The sequence below is a fragment of the Paecilomyces variotii genome (genome assembly GCF_004022145.1).
Source record: "Paecilomyces variotii strain CBS 101075 chromosome Unknown C8Q69scaffold_16, whole genome shotgun sequence".
NCBI classification, from domain to species: Eukaryota; Fungi; Ascomycota; class Eurotiomycetes; order Eurotiales; family Thermoascaceae; genus Paecilomyces; species Paecilomyces variotii.
In genome coordinates, this window is record NW_021167155.1 from 154,411 (window position 1) to 168,023 (window position 13,613).

The following is a 13,613-nucleotide window of genomic DNA, read 5'->3' on the forward strand; positions in this document are numbered from 1 at the left end:
GCCGTCTCTACATGCCGACCACAAGTGTACGTTACTTCTCCTCATTAAGAGCAGGGATGATTTCCTTGGCCTCGTATCAAGCTTCACAAGTCGTCGCAGTAGAGTGTACCAATCCCATTTGGGAAAGTCAAGAGGGGAGCAAATATTGTGGGGATGTCTGTGCTGTGGGGATCGTGGAGACGATATCTTGTGGGAACGCTTTGAGATACATCCCCACACATATCAGATATCCCTCTTCGGGTATTTCGGCGGCTGTCAATTACCGACTAGATAGTCTAGCTCAGTTCCCACCCCCGCATAATGATCACCAAGCCAAGCTTGCTGCGGGAAAAGACTTTCCAAGCGCTGCAGATCTGTGTATGAGGATGATGTATGAGGATGGTGAATGCTATTACCAAGCGAAGACATATCAGACGCGGCTATTCAGTAAGGGGGAGAATGTAGATTCCGAAGGGTAGAATGTAATACTTACCAGCTAGCTATACATATATATATATATCTATATAACGCGATTGTTAATAGAAAATCCCATTCGAGTCCGAGTCTTTGTAATTCTAACTCCAAGTGACGACTAAGGAGACAAGGTAAGTAACCTGACTTGCCTTAATTCCTAGATCTAGTTTATCGTGGAGTTGCTGGTCGATCCATAATATTCCGGGCACCAATAATGCCCTGTTGATTTCACAACTCTCTCTCGCGCTCTCTATCTGCCTTTCCTCAGACAGCACCCAGCGTCGAAGTAGCCATATAGCAAGAGACGAAAGTCAAAATGGCTACGGCTACGCAAACAATGACGAAACTCGAGAAGGCATCTGCCGCCTTTCGCAAGCACCTACCTGATCTCAACACGCCGCGTTTCCAGGAAGCGAAGCAGCAAGATGCCTATTCGTACGCAGAAGCGTTTCAGAAAAACCATGTTCCGCCGTGGTTGTATAATTTGACTAAGGCGTGGGAGAAGTTGTATGAGGAGCCGTATAAGGGCGTTACGAGCGATGGTTGGTGTCATTGCTAATTTTTTGTGTTTTTGATGTCGTAGACAAAGGGCAAATGCTGATAATGTGTTCAATCTACAGGAAACATCATTCCTGATCTGTTTAAGATCCAAGATGAGGGAGTAGACACTGGAAAGATCGTCCAGGCCACAGAAAATCTGTTATCGAAGCTCTCTCCCGAGCAGAAATCCAAGCTGCAGTATCCCGTCAACGCCCATGAATGGCGAGCATGGTCGAACCCAGAGTTTCTACTCAGACCATTCGGTCTCCGACTCGAGGAGCAGGACGAAAGTGTCGCCCGTGCGATCCTCGCTGTCATAGAAGCCTCACTTTCCCCAGAAGGCTACCAAAAGGCGCTGGGCGCTATGCGGATTAACCATTTCCTGGGTGAAGTGTGTGAAGTTCCCAAGATCATGAACAAGTACTCGTACAATTTCCTGCTCTTTGGCACTCCCTCGACCACGGAAGCCTGGGGATGGAACATGTACGGACATCATCTGTGTCTGAACGTGTTCCTGAAGGGAAGTCAGATTGTGATTTCTCCAACTTTCACCGGTGCAGAGCCTAATGTTGTGGACGATGGCGAGTTCTACGGCACACAGATCCTTCACCCAGAAGGTGATCTCGGTCTGAAGCTCATGCAGAGTCTGTCTGAATCTCAGCAGAAGCGAGCACAGATCTTCAAGAAGTTGCGCGACCCGGGCATGAAGCAGACAGGCGACTTGACCGTTGATCGATGGAATCGTGATGACCAGCGCCATCTCTGCGGTGCCTTCCGTGACAATCGCATTGTTCCATATGAAGGGGTCCGTGTTTCCGAGTTTACTTCAGAACAGAAGAACCTCATTCTCGATATCGCGGAGCAATTCCTACTCTACCACCCGAAGAAAGCACGAGAGATCCGCAAGGCCCAGATCAAGGAACATTTCGATAACGCCTATTTTTCTTGGATTGGCGAATACGGCGATGACGATCCATTCTATTTCCGGATCCAGTGTCCTATCATCATCTTTGAGTTCGACCACCATTCTGGTGTATTTTTGACGAATGAGGAGCCAGCAAAATTCCACATTCATACGATTGTGAGGACGCCAAATGGGGGCGATTATGGAAATGCGTTGAGGAACCCGGCGGAGAAGCTATAATCAGTTATTCCTGTTGTCTGTATTGACGTACTTTGACCGTGAAACATAATATGAGTGAAAGATATAAAGTTGAAAAATATGGTCTTGTAGGGCTTTGATTTCAGTATTGCGTTAGGATGATCAGCCATAGTCGCCTTTGTATATCTGAGTTGACTGTAAAGGATCCGAAGTCCTCGTCTCTATCAAGACAACTATAGAATCTCTTTACACGCTGAATTTATGGCTCATAGAACGAATTAGTACAATTACACTACTTGATGGCCTAGGGTATATAGTACACTCTTAATATCGACCAAGCCGGTGTGGGGAAACGCCTGACGGGAGCTCTGTCTACATGCAGGGAACTCCAACAAGAAAACGCAGAAGACAATCCATGTAAACTTACGCATTCGATGATAGCTGAGAATTTCATTTTTATATCCGTCCCTGAATATGGATATCTATAACAACTGTCTCTATAAAACAGACTTCCTGAAAATCCCCCAAGGATCCTCCCTCACTCATTGACGAACTTGGTAATCAAAGTCCCCACATGAGGGAGCAACTCAACAGCAAATTCATCACCCGCCTTTAGGAAGTTCTTCGAAGCTGCGCCAACTCCAGGTGGTGTTCCTGTTAAAATGACAGTTCCTGCTGGTAAAGTTGTTCCTTGTGAGAGGAAGCTGATTAGTTGGGGAACGGTGAAAATCATATCTCTGTTTTCGATTGTGACACGTTAGTATTGAGATGTTTACGTTGGAAGAAAATAGTTATGGTTGTGCTTACTCTAGTCCGCAGTCTTGTACGGGGTTTCCGTTCTTCAGGCCCCGAATACGGAGCTTAGACGCGTCTGGGATCAATGAGGCCGAAGCCAGGACGGGTCCTGTTTGGCATGAACATCAGTATATAGCTCCTTCTTCATCTATCATGATGAGACATACCCAAAGGACACGAGGTATCAAAACCCTTTGAGAAACACCACTGACTCTGCGCCATCTGTGACGTCCTACTGGAGATGTCGTTGGCGGCAGTATATCCGAGGACATAATCCAAAGCATCAGCTTCGCTAACGTTCTTCGCATCGCGGCCAATTACAATGGCCATTTCAGACTCATAATCGCCCGTATTATCGAGCTGGGTGATCTTTGGCAGAATCGAGTTTGCCGGCCATGGATCCGCAAGTGATGTGGCAGGCTTGAGGAATAGCGGTGGTACCGCGGGGAGCGCCATGTTCATCTCCTTAGCATGAGAGACATACTGCCGTTGATACCCTTGTCAATCATCATCTATGAAACTTCCATGTAGGGAAACTCACGTTCAGGCCAATACATCTAATCGTGCCTACTTCCTGTTTCGTCAACGGGGAGAGAACCCTCCCGATCGTCTCGACAGTATCTGTCTTCTCTCCCGGCTGCAGCACCGATGTACCGGAGAAAAGGCGAACTTCTACATCCTGATTGCGGTATGTTGCCAATCCAACATCGATGCTGGCGTCGACTGGTTCTCCCAAGAGGATCTTTGACGCGTCTGACTTGGGAATAAAACGCACGAGACCTGTGGATTTATCAGAAGAAAATCTTTTGGCTGATCTGGTTCAATTGGAGGTTCTACTTACGCGAAAAACGCGATGCGATTGTTGCCATTTTGGAAGCTATAACCAACCTATCGTAAAAAAATAATCAATGTACGATATGCGTCCTTTGTTAAAAGGTATGAGTTTACTCCATCAAGAAATTTTTGGGGATCCCGGATTTAGCCCCTCTCAATCGCTATCAACGGCCGGTGTCGACATAAAGCACATTATCCACACATATTTGACCGGTACAACTCCGTGATACGTGATACAGCAACCACGGAGATGAGGAGGTGAAAATGCCGGCAGAATCTATACCCCGTGCCTAAGTGACAGTTGACTCTCCTCTAAATATCGCTCCCCACACCAGGGAGGGGCAGCGTGGGGAGGGGCATTCGGATTTCCCACCGACGCAACGATCGCATCGCCGAGCTTTCAATAAATCGTAGAAAATATCATAAGGAATTCAATTTATTGCTGCCTGGATCATCGGAGAGAACAAAAGAATTGCAAGAATATACCTGGTCAAAATGTCTGAGTCTGGCCCTAAAGGACCTTACACGCTGGTCACCGTCAACACGGCGCCGGAACGAGCAAAGAGGCTCATTGGGCGCATGGTCGAGGCACTAAAGGACCGTTACACCATTATCTATGCTGCAAACTGCGAGAGTGTGTTCACTTTCCTATACTTACTTGACTTTCTGGCCCTTTACTGATGTCTACGACAGCGATCGAGGAGGTAGCTCCTAAAGTCAAGGAATTTCAGCCTGACGTATTGGTAAGAGGAAGCAGCATTGAACATAATGCAGTATTTTGGATATGTCGAACCTGTGCTGACAATGAAGATAGTTCTGTGCTTCAATGTGGACAGCCGAGCAAGCTGAAGAGATCCAAAACATCGGCAGGTCGCTCAGACCAGGTCTCAAGACACATGCCATCCCACACGGTCTGCAAGTCGAGCGCGGTCCCGATGCTATCGTGGAACATCTACTAGAGGTCGTTCCTCCGCTGTTGGAAAGCTGAGGAAAGTAAGATCGCCAACGAGCGAGGGCCTGTTTTGAGAAATGGACGAAGAGCTGATGTCAAGACAGTGTATTGCTGCATTAGACATTGTTGCCAGAGCTTTGTCCAGTGCTTCGTCTGGGGAGAACTAGACATATTCTTCAAAAATTATAACTCTTAACCTCATGAGACCATGTAGCATGATTAGAGAGGATTCTTGTATATACTGCACCAAGATAGACTATTCACTATAACATACCCAGGACATAGAACGACAGGGCTCGAATTGATCGTAGCGTCTCATATCAAGTCTGGAACGTCTCGTAGGGAATCAGAATCGGACAGGGCAAAAAGAAATACCCCGTAACTATAAATGTATCCGGGAATAATAGAAAGAGTGATAAAGTGATCTTATCTCATGGGCTCCTTGTTGGCCAGCTTGATCTCTAAGCTTAGTTAACTCTACCCTAGGTTGCTTGAAAGCGGCCCATTCTCCAAACCTGGGGAATGCTTTCCTCTATGCCGACTGATGCTTTCGCTGGGACCTCCATTTTGCGTGACTTGAGTATAGATTAGATGGTGTCGATTTAAAGTGATGAAAGGACCAAGTGGTTGTAGATGATTTGTACTCGTTGACCAATAACTAACATGCTGATATAATCGCAAATGGGTTTACGCCGTCACGTGATGCTCTATTGCCATGGCTTCCAACCGGCAGTCTGGATAGGTAATCTCTCCTTCGTTAACGTATACATTTCCAACCACAAGGCTGACCATGCTACCTTTCAGACCATTGAGAAGCCCCTCGCTCCGTCGAGCATTCTCGACATCGAGACGGCTCAATTTCGAACTTTCACATCAGATCTTCACGCCAGATTCAAAAGCAAACCATGCACAGAAGGGAGGAGACCCGATCATATTCATGCACGGCCTGTTCGGATCGAAGATGAATAATCGGAGTATGAGTAAGTATGTATATACTCACAAACTAAACCATTCACGAATCTTAGTCGATCCAATTTCTGGTTTTTATGCATGTTTTAGCTCTAATACATTGACAATAGGGTCTTGACACGTGACTTGAACCGGGAGGTGTTCATAGTGGTTCGTTGTGAGATGCATATTCTATGATAGGCGGAATGTCCGTTGAATTGGGATATTTAGCTCACTTGATGTTCTTGTGACTTGGTAGGATCTTCGAAATCATGGACATTCCCCCCATGCTCCGGAACATAACTATACTATCATGGCCGATGATGTTGAGAACTTCCTCCATCGACATCGCATCAGCAAGGCTGTTTTGATTGGTCATTCCATGTATGTTTTCGATGTTATCTGAATAGTCCACATTGGAATTAAACAGGGGCATACCGAAGGAAGCTAATGCTGAGAAAACAGGGGTGCCAAAGTAGCCATGACAGTCGCATTGCGCTCACCTAATTTGGTGTCTGCTCTTGTCCCCGTGGACAACTCCCCCGTCAAAGCTCCTTTGCAGAGCGACTTTAGGAAATACGTCAACGGGATGCTAGAGATCGAGGCCGCTAAGGTGACCAAACAGAGCGAGGCCGATAAGATCCTACAGCCATATGAACAGGTAAGTCCAGAACTATACACTACCGTAGTAGAAATCCTCCTATAGATTTCTCATGCTCGTTCTGTCCATCTTATATAATGGAAACAGTCTCTCCCCATCCGCCAATTTCTCCTCACGAATCTCATCCGCACCGACGACGGCCATCTGAAGTTCCGTGTCCCGCTCAACGTCCTCTCCAAGTCTCTGGACGAAATGGCCGATTTCCCCTGGCACGAGCCCGGCGAGGTACAGTACGACGGACCGACCTTGTTTGTACGCGGTACCAAGAGCCGTTATGTCACCGATGCAATGATCCCTGCGATCAAGAAGTTCTTCCCGAACGCGGAAATCGCTGATATCGATGCGGGTCACTGGCTCATTTCGGAGAAGCCGGAGGATTTTAGACATGGTATGTTCTTAACTCTTGCTTTAGTAACTGTACTTGCTGACTTCCGGTCTCTAGCTGTTGTCAATTTCTTGAAGAAAAATGCGTAGGATTGCATCGGATCAGCATATAGACGTGGATGTAATAGACCCTGTGTTATCTTCTGTTTGTATTATTGTTCACACACCGTACCTAATATAGCACGTTGGCATCTTCTCGAAAAATAGGACTTATTACATTGGTATCTATAACAGCAAAGTTCCCTCCGAAATCGATGGTTTTAACCAAGAAATGCCGCGCAAAGTAGAGATCGATCCGATAATTGTTTCCTCCATTTGAAATATATGCATAAAAGCTATCGCCCGTTACCGGAGTTGACAGTTCCCTCCTCTATCTGCCGCTTCTTTCTTTTCTTCTTCTTTCTTGCCGAGCTAGGATCCGTCTCGAGACTCGGGCTGGATTTGGAGGACGAATGGACCTCTGAGACACTTGTTGGAATACTGGAGCTTTGCTCTTCGTCTGAGGATGCAGTGGGCTTCCTCCGCTTCCGATGCTCATCTCTAGGTTGCGTGTCCATCTTTGGCTGACCTAGACCAATTTCAGCAAGCCTGTCGAGAGGCAAGCTCGCCAGCTCTTCTTTGACCTTCTCAAGAGCCTCTAGCCGACCGACAGCGTCAGAGATGTCTCTCTTTGCCAACTGGGCCGTCTCCTCGAATTTTCGGGTGAGAGCCTTGATCTCTTCCGTAGTAGCCTTTTCAGACTCATGGATGCGGCCAAGTAGAGATGTCACGGTCACGCCATTTGTTTCCCGGATTTTATTATCTATGCCTTTGATCTTCTCCGCTAGATCTTTGACAGAATTGTCGACAGATTTGATCTCGTCGTTCAATCGGTCCCGCTCCTGCTGCATGTCTCGGAGGAATGATTGCCTCTCCATCTCTCTGTTCGTGATGTCATGCTGGACCTTTTCCGTATGTTCGTAGAGCCTGCTAGTTAACGATTGAAGCTGATCCCGCAAAGGCGTCATTTCACGAATATTTGGCTGTACTTCGTTCTGCATATGCGCCCATAGAGCCGATTGTTGATAGTTAAGGGCAGCTATTTTCTCGGTCATCTGCTTGTTGTTCATTTTCAGTGTCCCCTGGTTCTTCTCATAGTGGTCTTCCAGTGCCGTTAACCGCTGTCCCATTCTTTCCAGCTGGGCTTGCTGCATAGCAGTGTTTGACGCTTTCAACTGATCCATCTGCGTCTTCAAAAGACCGAGCTGTTCCATCAGTGCAGGCAATGATAAAGGGTAAAACTCTTGTATCACTGTGATAATATTCTTCGCCAGTGTCTCGGTGGACAGGTTGTTATAGCGTTCCTCCAGGGAACGGAGACCGACGTCAGCTATAGTCTGCCGCTTCTCGATATCTCGCGCTAGGGTCTGAAGTGATGCTGAAAGCTCACCGACCGTCTCATGAACTCTCTGGTCCGCTTTCAGCTTCTCTAGGACGTTTGTGTGCTCAGCCAGCCGTTTCCCGAGCGACTCCATCTCTTGGAACTGCAAGTCATCCTTGGCCTTGAGCACATTTTGCAATGCTGAGAGTTGCTGTGAGAGCTGTTCCACGGTGATTCTAAGATCGATTTGATCGCGATCATTTGTGCTGGTTTGCGCTGGCTGCTGTCCTTGGGCCTGTCCTACCTGCTGCACTTGGGACTGGAGTTCTTTAAACGCTTCAGAGAGAGTCTTTATTTCTTCTTTGACGCTATCGTTTTCTTTCCTCGAAGTAGCGCTATCATTTGCCCATGAAGCATTCTCCAGGCTAGAAAGACGTTTGCTGATATCATCCAATTGACTTCGAGTATGATTCGTCAGGTCCATAACGCCATCGAGCTTTTGTATGGTAGAAGAGGTGTCGGAAGAGTTTTGTAGAGCAGATAACTGCTCTTCGAGCTTAGGGATATTTTCAAGAGCAGCTTTATATGCTTCACCGGCGGTCTTCAACCGGTGAATTTCCTCTTTGATATACCTCTGGTCATCTTGGCCACTGGAGATCGAACGAAGTCGGGATTTTATCGAGGTAAGGTTCTGTTCCATATCTCGTATCCTCTCGTGGAGACTTGATGATCTCTCCTCTCTGGTTTCCACATCAGTCTTGCGGGCTAGGGCTTCAGATGTGCTTGCAAACTGATTCCGACACTCCTGAATATCTTTCGTGTGACGAGAAAGAAATGTAGAGTGAGCCTTGGTAGCGGTATCGAGAATATCAACTCTTGACTGTAAATACTGGAGTCTCTCTTCCAACGCTTTATCGGTCTCTTTCCGTCCCTTCAAGGTTTCGATTTCTTTGTGAGCATTCGAAGCTATCAACTGTGCCTCAAGTGCCGACTTTTTCGCGCTTGCAGCCTCAGTTTTTGCGTCACGTAATTTTATCTCTATTTCGGAGTCATGTCTATGTGACGTGCTCGAGCTGACGAGAGACCCGACGCTACGCTCCAACTCATCCCGACGAAGCTTATTCTCGCGCAGCTTCTCTTCGACGCGCCCTAGATCATCATTGTCGTCCCTCCTCAGCTGTTGAAGATAGGAAATTGTTGACGGGAAGTTGAAATGTTTCTTTGTTTTCGTGAAGCTACCTTCAGTAGCTTCAAGCCTTTTCTTTAGGTTAGCCTGTTCGGCTGCAGATTGTGAGAGAGCAATGATATTTTCTGCCAGGCCGCTGAATGATCGTGCAAATGTTTCACTAGAAGGAGTACCTGGTCCTTCTGACACTGGCTGATCCTTAGATGGCACGGTGGCCTGGTCAGTGGTGGCCGGGCTAATGAGTGCAGAAGGCTCATTATGAGATTGGCCTTTGGCTGCCCCAACTTTGAGCGTAATCGGACGGATACGGGGATCACGCGGAGGTGCGTATGGGGCATTTTCATCATTTGCTCGATTCTGCTCCATTTTTCTCGATTTCTCTTCCTAATCCGAGTAGGGACCCGAAAGAGATCATCAACTATAAAAATGCACAGACGGGATAGAACATGGCGGAAGCGAGCTCCAGAAGCAACGATGAGCTATCCCCGTAGCCCAAACATAGGACAGATAAGGGACGCGAGAAGTAGAAATCAAAATATCAGGCGTTGATCGTGAGGTTGCGGTGAAGGCATGGAGTGGGGCTATAGACACGGTAATAGAAGTGACACAAGACTAAGAGCAACTTGATAATACCGAATGAGATGAAAAAATAGGAATCAGATGAATCGATTTAACAAGAGGATAGATGCCTCGAAAGTCATCAACAAGAGAATGCCATAGCTTTTAGTCTAGTGCTGCGGCATTATCACATCAGGAGACCCCGAGATAAAATGTTGGATTCTGCCGGGCGGTGGAGAAGACGGTGTGCAGCCAGACATCTCGTCCTCACCTGAGAGCTCTGAACAAACGAATCTCCCCGATTAAGCCAGTGCCTCGTCACAACGCGCGCTTTCGACTGTGGTTAGAAAAGAAACGAGGTCCCCTGGCTATTGCGACCTATAATCCACCATGGCTGCTGTGAGTTATTACTCTGGAGTCCCTCCTAACCCTGCCATCACTAACATTGAATCAAGCCAATCTCCACCGTCGCAGAGAGCAAGGAGCTCAGAGGGCTCAATCTCGTCGCCGCTCACTCCCATATCAGAGGTCTCGGTGTCGATGCAGACACTCTTCAGCCGCGATCATCGTCTCAGGGACTTGTCGGTCAAGAAAAGGCGCGAAAGGCGGCCGCCGTGATCTTGCAGATGGTCAAGGAAGGAAAGATCGCCGGTCGTGCACTTTTGATCGCTGGCCCTCCTAGCACCGGAAAGACCGCCATCGCCATGGGCATGGCGCAATCTCTCGGATCCGACGTCCCCTTCACCATGCTAGCCTCATCTGAAATCTTCTCGCTGGAGATGTCGAAAACCGAGGCGCTTACGCAGGCATTCCGGAAGTCTATCGGAGTGAGGATCAAGGAGGAAAGCGAGATCATCGAGGGAGAAGTGGTTGAGATCCAGATTGACAGGAGTGTTACAGGGGTGCGCCAACCACTATATTGGGTAGTTCTAGTGACAATATTCATCATTACTGACCGCAAGCGATGTAGGGCAACAAACAAGGAAAACTCACGATCAAGACGACGGACATGGAGACGATTTACGATATGGGGACCAAGATGATTGATTCCATGACCAAGGAGCGTGTGATGGCCGGAGATGTTATTTCTATTGACAAATCCTCGGGGAAGATTACCAAGCTCGGTCGTTCTTATGCTCGCTCGCGCGACTACGACGCCATGGGACCTGATACCAAGTTCGTGCAGTGCCCTGATGGCGAACTGCAGGTTCGCAAAGAAATCGTTCATACCGTCAGCCTGCATGAGATCGATGTGATAAACTCTCGCACTCAAGGTTTCCTCGCCCTCTTCTCCGGTGACACTGGCGAGATTAGAAGCGAGGTCCGGGATCAGATCAATACGAAGGTGGCGGAATGGAAAGAGGAGGGCAAGGCGGAGATCATCCCTGGCGTCTTGTTCATCGATGAAGTCCACATGCTGGATATTGAGTGTTTTGCATACATCAACCGGGCTCTCGAGGCGGAATTGGCGCCCATTGTTATCATGGCCAGCAACCGTGGAATCACCCGTATCCGGGGAACCAACTACCGCTCGCCACATGGGCTTCCCCTTGACTTTTTGGATCGCGTCGTTATAGTTAGCACACAGCCATACGCCAGCGATGAGATCAGACAGATTTTGGCCATCCGTGCCCAGGAAGAAGAGATTGATCTCTCTCCCGATGCCCTTGCCCTCCTGACAAAGATCGGACAGGAATCTGGCCTCCGATATGCCAGCAACATCATTACCACGTCGCATCTGCTGAGCCAGAAGCGAAAGGCTAAGGAGGTCAGCGTCGACGATGTTCAGCGCAGCTACCAGTTGTTCTATGACCCCAATCGCAGTGTCAAGTTCGTCAACGACTTCGAGAAGCGGTTTATTGGCGAAGAGGGCGGCGTCAGCTTCTCCTACGCCAACGGTGACGCCATGGAGATTTCGTAACGCTCTGGGGTATTCCCTCTTCATTTTCCCTACTAGGGTCTATTCTTTCATGGAGAATTGGGATGGATGTTGTCCGGACATGGAAAAAGTAGCACTATCTGTTTTGTTTTCATACCACGTTATGTACGATAAGGCCGGCGCTTGTTCAGGGCTCGTCAGCAGGGTAATTTGATTCAGTTTTTTAGATTTCCCATGATATACACATCAATTAGTTCGGGAGAACCGAATACAGTAACAACCGTACATGCAATTAGGGTCTCCACGATATCAATGGAACAGTAGTAAGAAAAAGTTCATGAAGAACGTATACAAGCATGACTTGCATGGAGAAATATGTCCATACAGGACACGCGGTTCAATGTCTATGAGAAATCAACGACACGACTCCAAGGGCCAGAGTCACCTGCTTTTCGGAACTCGACTTCTTGTCCAAAATAACCGGCCTCGCTCCACGAGCGCATCATAGCAGTGTCGTAAGGCCCATGCGGTTCTCCGCCATCGCGGGCGTCCGACCAGCGGTACTCCCACATCGTCGGACCTGTCTGGGCTCCGTCATTCGCAGACAGTTGCTCTGACGAATCAATCCAGTCCTCTCCAGTCTCTCGTCGAAATTGCCTGGTCAGAAGCTCACGTTCCGCATCGTAGATCTCGGTCTGGCCTCGCGTGAGCAGCATGTCTGCTGCACCGGTTACAGCTTCAATGGTCTGTTTCAGCGCCGCCTCTGCTGGGTTTTCTTCTGACATTTCGACATCTTCAGAGGCTCCACCATTTCGTTTCAAACGGTTCTTGTTCTTGTTTTTATTCTGCCACTTTGGTTTCTTCTGGACACCCTTTCCTAGCCGCGCGAGAGCTTCTAGCACCGTCTCTCCTCGTTGCATATTCGTGATGAGTGTTCGAAGTAGATCGGCCGTCAAGACACTGTCATCTGCTCTCTCCCTCGCTTTGCGCTCTGCATCTCGCTTCTCAGCAGCATCCTTCGCCTTCCTGATATCCTTCTTGGAGACCCCATCTAGCCAGTTATCGTAAATTGCGTCCGGGTCGACAGCTTTTCGCACGTAGTTCCCTTGTTCATCAAAGCGACCTTCTTCCTGCTCTGCGCGCATGTTGAACGCATCCAAGAGAGGCGCATGCGTCTTCTTAGCACCAGCCCCAAGTTCCTCGTCCATGTCTTCGGTGAGCTTCGCTCGCTCTTCGTCTGGAACGTCGCTTTCTTCCGAACTGACCTCCTCCACATCGACAGCATCTGCACCCTTCCTAAGATCAACATTTAGTCTGCCTCCTCCCTTTGACGATGTGACCTGGCCCTCGATCTCATCGTCTCGCAGAAATCGAACATTCTTCTTGTTCTTCCGAAGCGCCTCGTCCGCATCGATGTCCTCCGCGCCAAAATCCTCCTGTAGCTCTGCGAACATGTCATCGTCATCTGCGTCATGCTTAGCTCTGCTGCGCTTGGCTTTTGCTTCAATCCGCGCTGAGAATCCCTCGTTTTCACTATCTGAATCGTATCCATCAATGTTGACAGCTCCGCGGCGCACTTGCTGACCGCGATGGCCGATCTCGTCTGCATCTAGAACAGCATCGTCTTCCAGCTCGTCAGGCGCAAGCGCGGACGGATTCCGGGGATCGAAACGCGGCTTTTTCGAGTTGATGTGAACGTCTGGATCCTCAGGGTCATGTGCGTGAGTGCGGGAGAAGTCCTCGCCCGCCCGCTTGGGGCGCCCGAGAGAGGCGGCCATTGGGTTATGTGGCCAAGAGAGTAAATATGAGGCAGGTTTCCTATGTGATAAGAGATAGGATATCCTCTTCAGCACAGTAGGCTGTCAGTAATCTGTTTAAGCTTCTTTGTCGTTCGGTTGTCGCAGGTTGTCGCAAATGGTCTGAGTCTGGGGTCGGCCCGGAAAATCGTAGGCGGATAGACT

General features: G+C 48.5%; 7 protein-coding genes across 7 annotated transcripts; 4 read left to right on the forward strand and 3 right to left on the reverse strand.

Annotated features, from left to right (window-relative positions):
- Positions 1-470: 470 nt before the first annotated feature.
- C8Q69DRAFT_438618 (hypothetical protein) lies at positions 471-2,312 on the forward strand. The gene is made up of 2 exons (XM_028628589.1): positions 471-995; positions 1,074-2,312. Exons 1-2 carry the CDS (start codon positions 770-772, stop codon positions 2,135-2,137), a joined length of 1,290 nt encoding a protein of 429 aa, XP_028481467.1. The 5' UTR covers positions 471-769; the 3' UTR covers positions 2,138-2,312.
- A 223-nt stretch (positions 2,313-2,535) lies between these two features.
- C8Q69DRAFT_493824 (hypothetical protein) lies at positions 2,536-3,759 on the reverse strand (the record flags this gene model as incomplete). The annotated part of the gene is made up of 5 exons (XM_028632196.1): positions 2,536-2,832; positions 2,903-2,999; positions 3,058-3,373; positions 3,432-3,670; positions 3,732-3,759. 5 exons carry the CDS (start codon positions 3,757-3,759, stop codon positions 2,634-2,636), a joined length of 879 nt encoding a protein of 292 aa, XP_028481468.1. The 3' UTR covers positions 2,536-2,633.
- A 72-nt stretch (positions 3,760-3,831) lies between these two features.
- Positions 3,832-4,851, forward strand: C8Q69DRAFT_481201 (hypothetical protein). The gene is made up of 4 exons (XM_028631582.1): positions 3,832-4,358; positions 4,418-4,467; positions 4,539-4,717; positions 4,781-4,851. Exons 1-3 carry the CDS (start codon positions 4,220-4,222, stop codon positions 4,710-4,712), a joined length of 363 nt encoding a protein of 120 aa, XP_028481469.1. The 5' UTR covers positions 3,832-4,219; the 3' UTR covers positions 4,713-4,717; positions 4,781-4,851.
- A 586-nt stretch (positions 4,852-5,437) lies between these two features.
- On the forward strand, positions 5,438-6,882 carry C8Q69DRAFT_117862 (alpha/beta fold family hydrolase). Its single transcript, XM_028625173.1, has 6 exons — positions 5,438-5,660; positions 5,756-5,795; positions 5,884-6,008; positions 6,090-6,285; positions 6,373-6,673; positions 6,728-6,882. Exons 1-6 carry the CDS (start codon positions 5,467-5,469, stop codon positions 6,757-6,759), a joined length of 888 nt encoding a protein of 295 aa, XP_028481470.1. The 5' UTR covers positions 5,438-5,466; the 3' UTR covers positions 6,760-6,882.
- Positions 6,883-7,004: 122 nt separating this feature from the next.
- Positions 7,005-9,581, reverse strand: C8Q69DRAFT_510597 (hypothetical protein; the record flags this gene model as incomplete). Its single annotated transcript, XM_028633201.1, has 1 exon — positions 7,005-9,581. The coding sequence occupies one exon, from the start codon at positions 9,579-9,581 to the stop codon at positions 7,005-7,007; it is 2,577 nt and encodes an 858-aa protein (XP_028481471.1).
- Positions 9,582-9,972: 391 nt separating this feature from the next.
- Positions 9,973-11,859, forward strand: C8Q69DRAFT_481217 (TIP49 C-terminus-domain-containing protein). Its single transcript, XM_028631583.1, has 3 exons — positions 9,973-10,172; positions 10,229-10,675; positions 10,744-11,859. The coding sequence occupies exons 1-3, from the start codon at positions 10,164-10,166 to the stop codon at positions 11,692-11,694; spliced, it is 1,407 nt and encodes a 468-aa protein (XP_028481472.1). The 5' UTR covers positions 9,973-10,163; the 3' UTR covers positions 11,695-11,859.
- On the reverse strand, positions 11,860-13,550 carry C8Q69DRAFT_481218 (hypothetical protein). The gene has a single exon (XM_028631584.1). It carries the CDS (start codon positions 13,428-13,430, stop codon positions 12,057-12,059), a length of 1,374 nt encoding a protein of 457 aa, XP_028481473.1. The 5' UTR covers positions 13,431-13,550; the 3' UTR covers positions 11,860-12,056.
- Between the last annotated feature and the right edge of the window lie 63 nt (positions 13,551-13,613).

Coding starts and splice junctions, on each gene's coding strand:
- C8Q69DRAFT_438618 (XM_028628589.1), top strand. CDS start 770: ATGGCTACGGCTACGCAAACAATGACGAAACTCGAGAAGGCATCTGCC. Junction 996..1,073: donor TAAGGGCGTTACGAGCGATG/GTTGGTGTCATT, acceptor TTCAATCTACAG/GAAACATCATTCCTGATCTG.
- C8Q69DRAFT_481201 (XM_028631582.1), top strand. CDS start 4,220: ATGTCTGAGTCTGGCCCTAAAGGACCTTACACGCTGGTCACCGTCAAC. Junction 4,359..4,417: donor CTATGCTGCAAACTGCGAGA/GTGTGTTCACTT, acceptor TGTCTACGACAG/CGATCGAGGAGGTAGCTCCT. Junction 4,468..4,538: donor AATTTCAGCCTGACGTATTG/GTAAGAGGAAGC, acceptor CAATGAAGATAG/TTCTGTGCTTCAATGTGGAC.
- C8Q69DRAFT_117862 (XM_028625173.1), top strand. CDS start 5,467: ATGCTACCTTTCAGACCATTGAGAAGCCCCTCGCTCCGTCGAGCATTC. Junction 5,661..5,755: donor AATAATCGGAGTATGAGTAA/GTATGTATATAC, acceptor CATTGACAATAG/GGTCTTGACACGTGACTTGA. Junction 6,674..6,727: donor GCCGGAGGATTTTAGACATG/GTATGTTCTTAA, acceptor TCCGGTCTCTAG/CTGTTGTCAATTTCTTGAAG.
- C8Q69DRAFT_481217 (XM_028631583.1), top strand. Junction 10,676..10,743: donor TTGACAGGAGTGTTACAGGG/GTGCGCCAACCA, acceptor CAAGCGATGTAG/GGCAACAAACAAGGAAAACT.
- C8Q69DRAFT_481218 (XM_028631584.1), bottom strand. CDS start 13,430: ATGGCCGCCTCTCTCGGGCGCCCCAAGCGGGCGGGCGAGGACTTCTCC.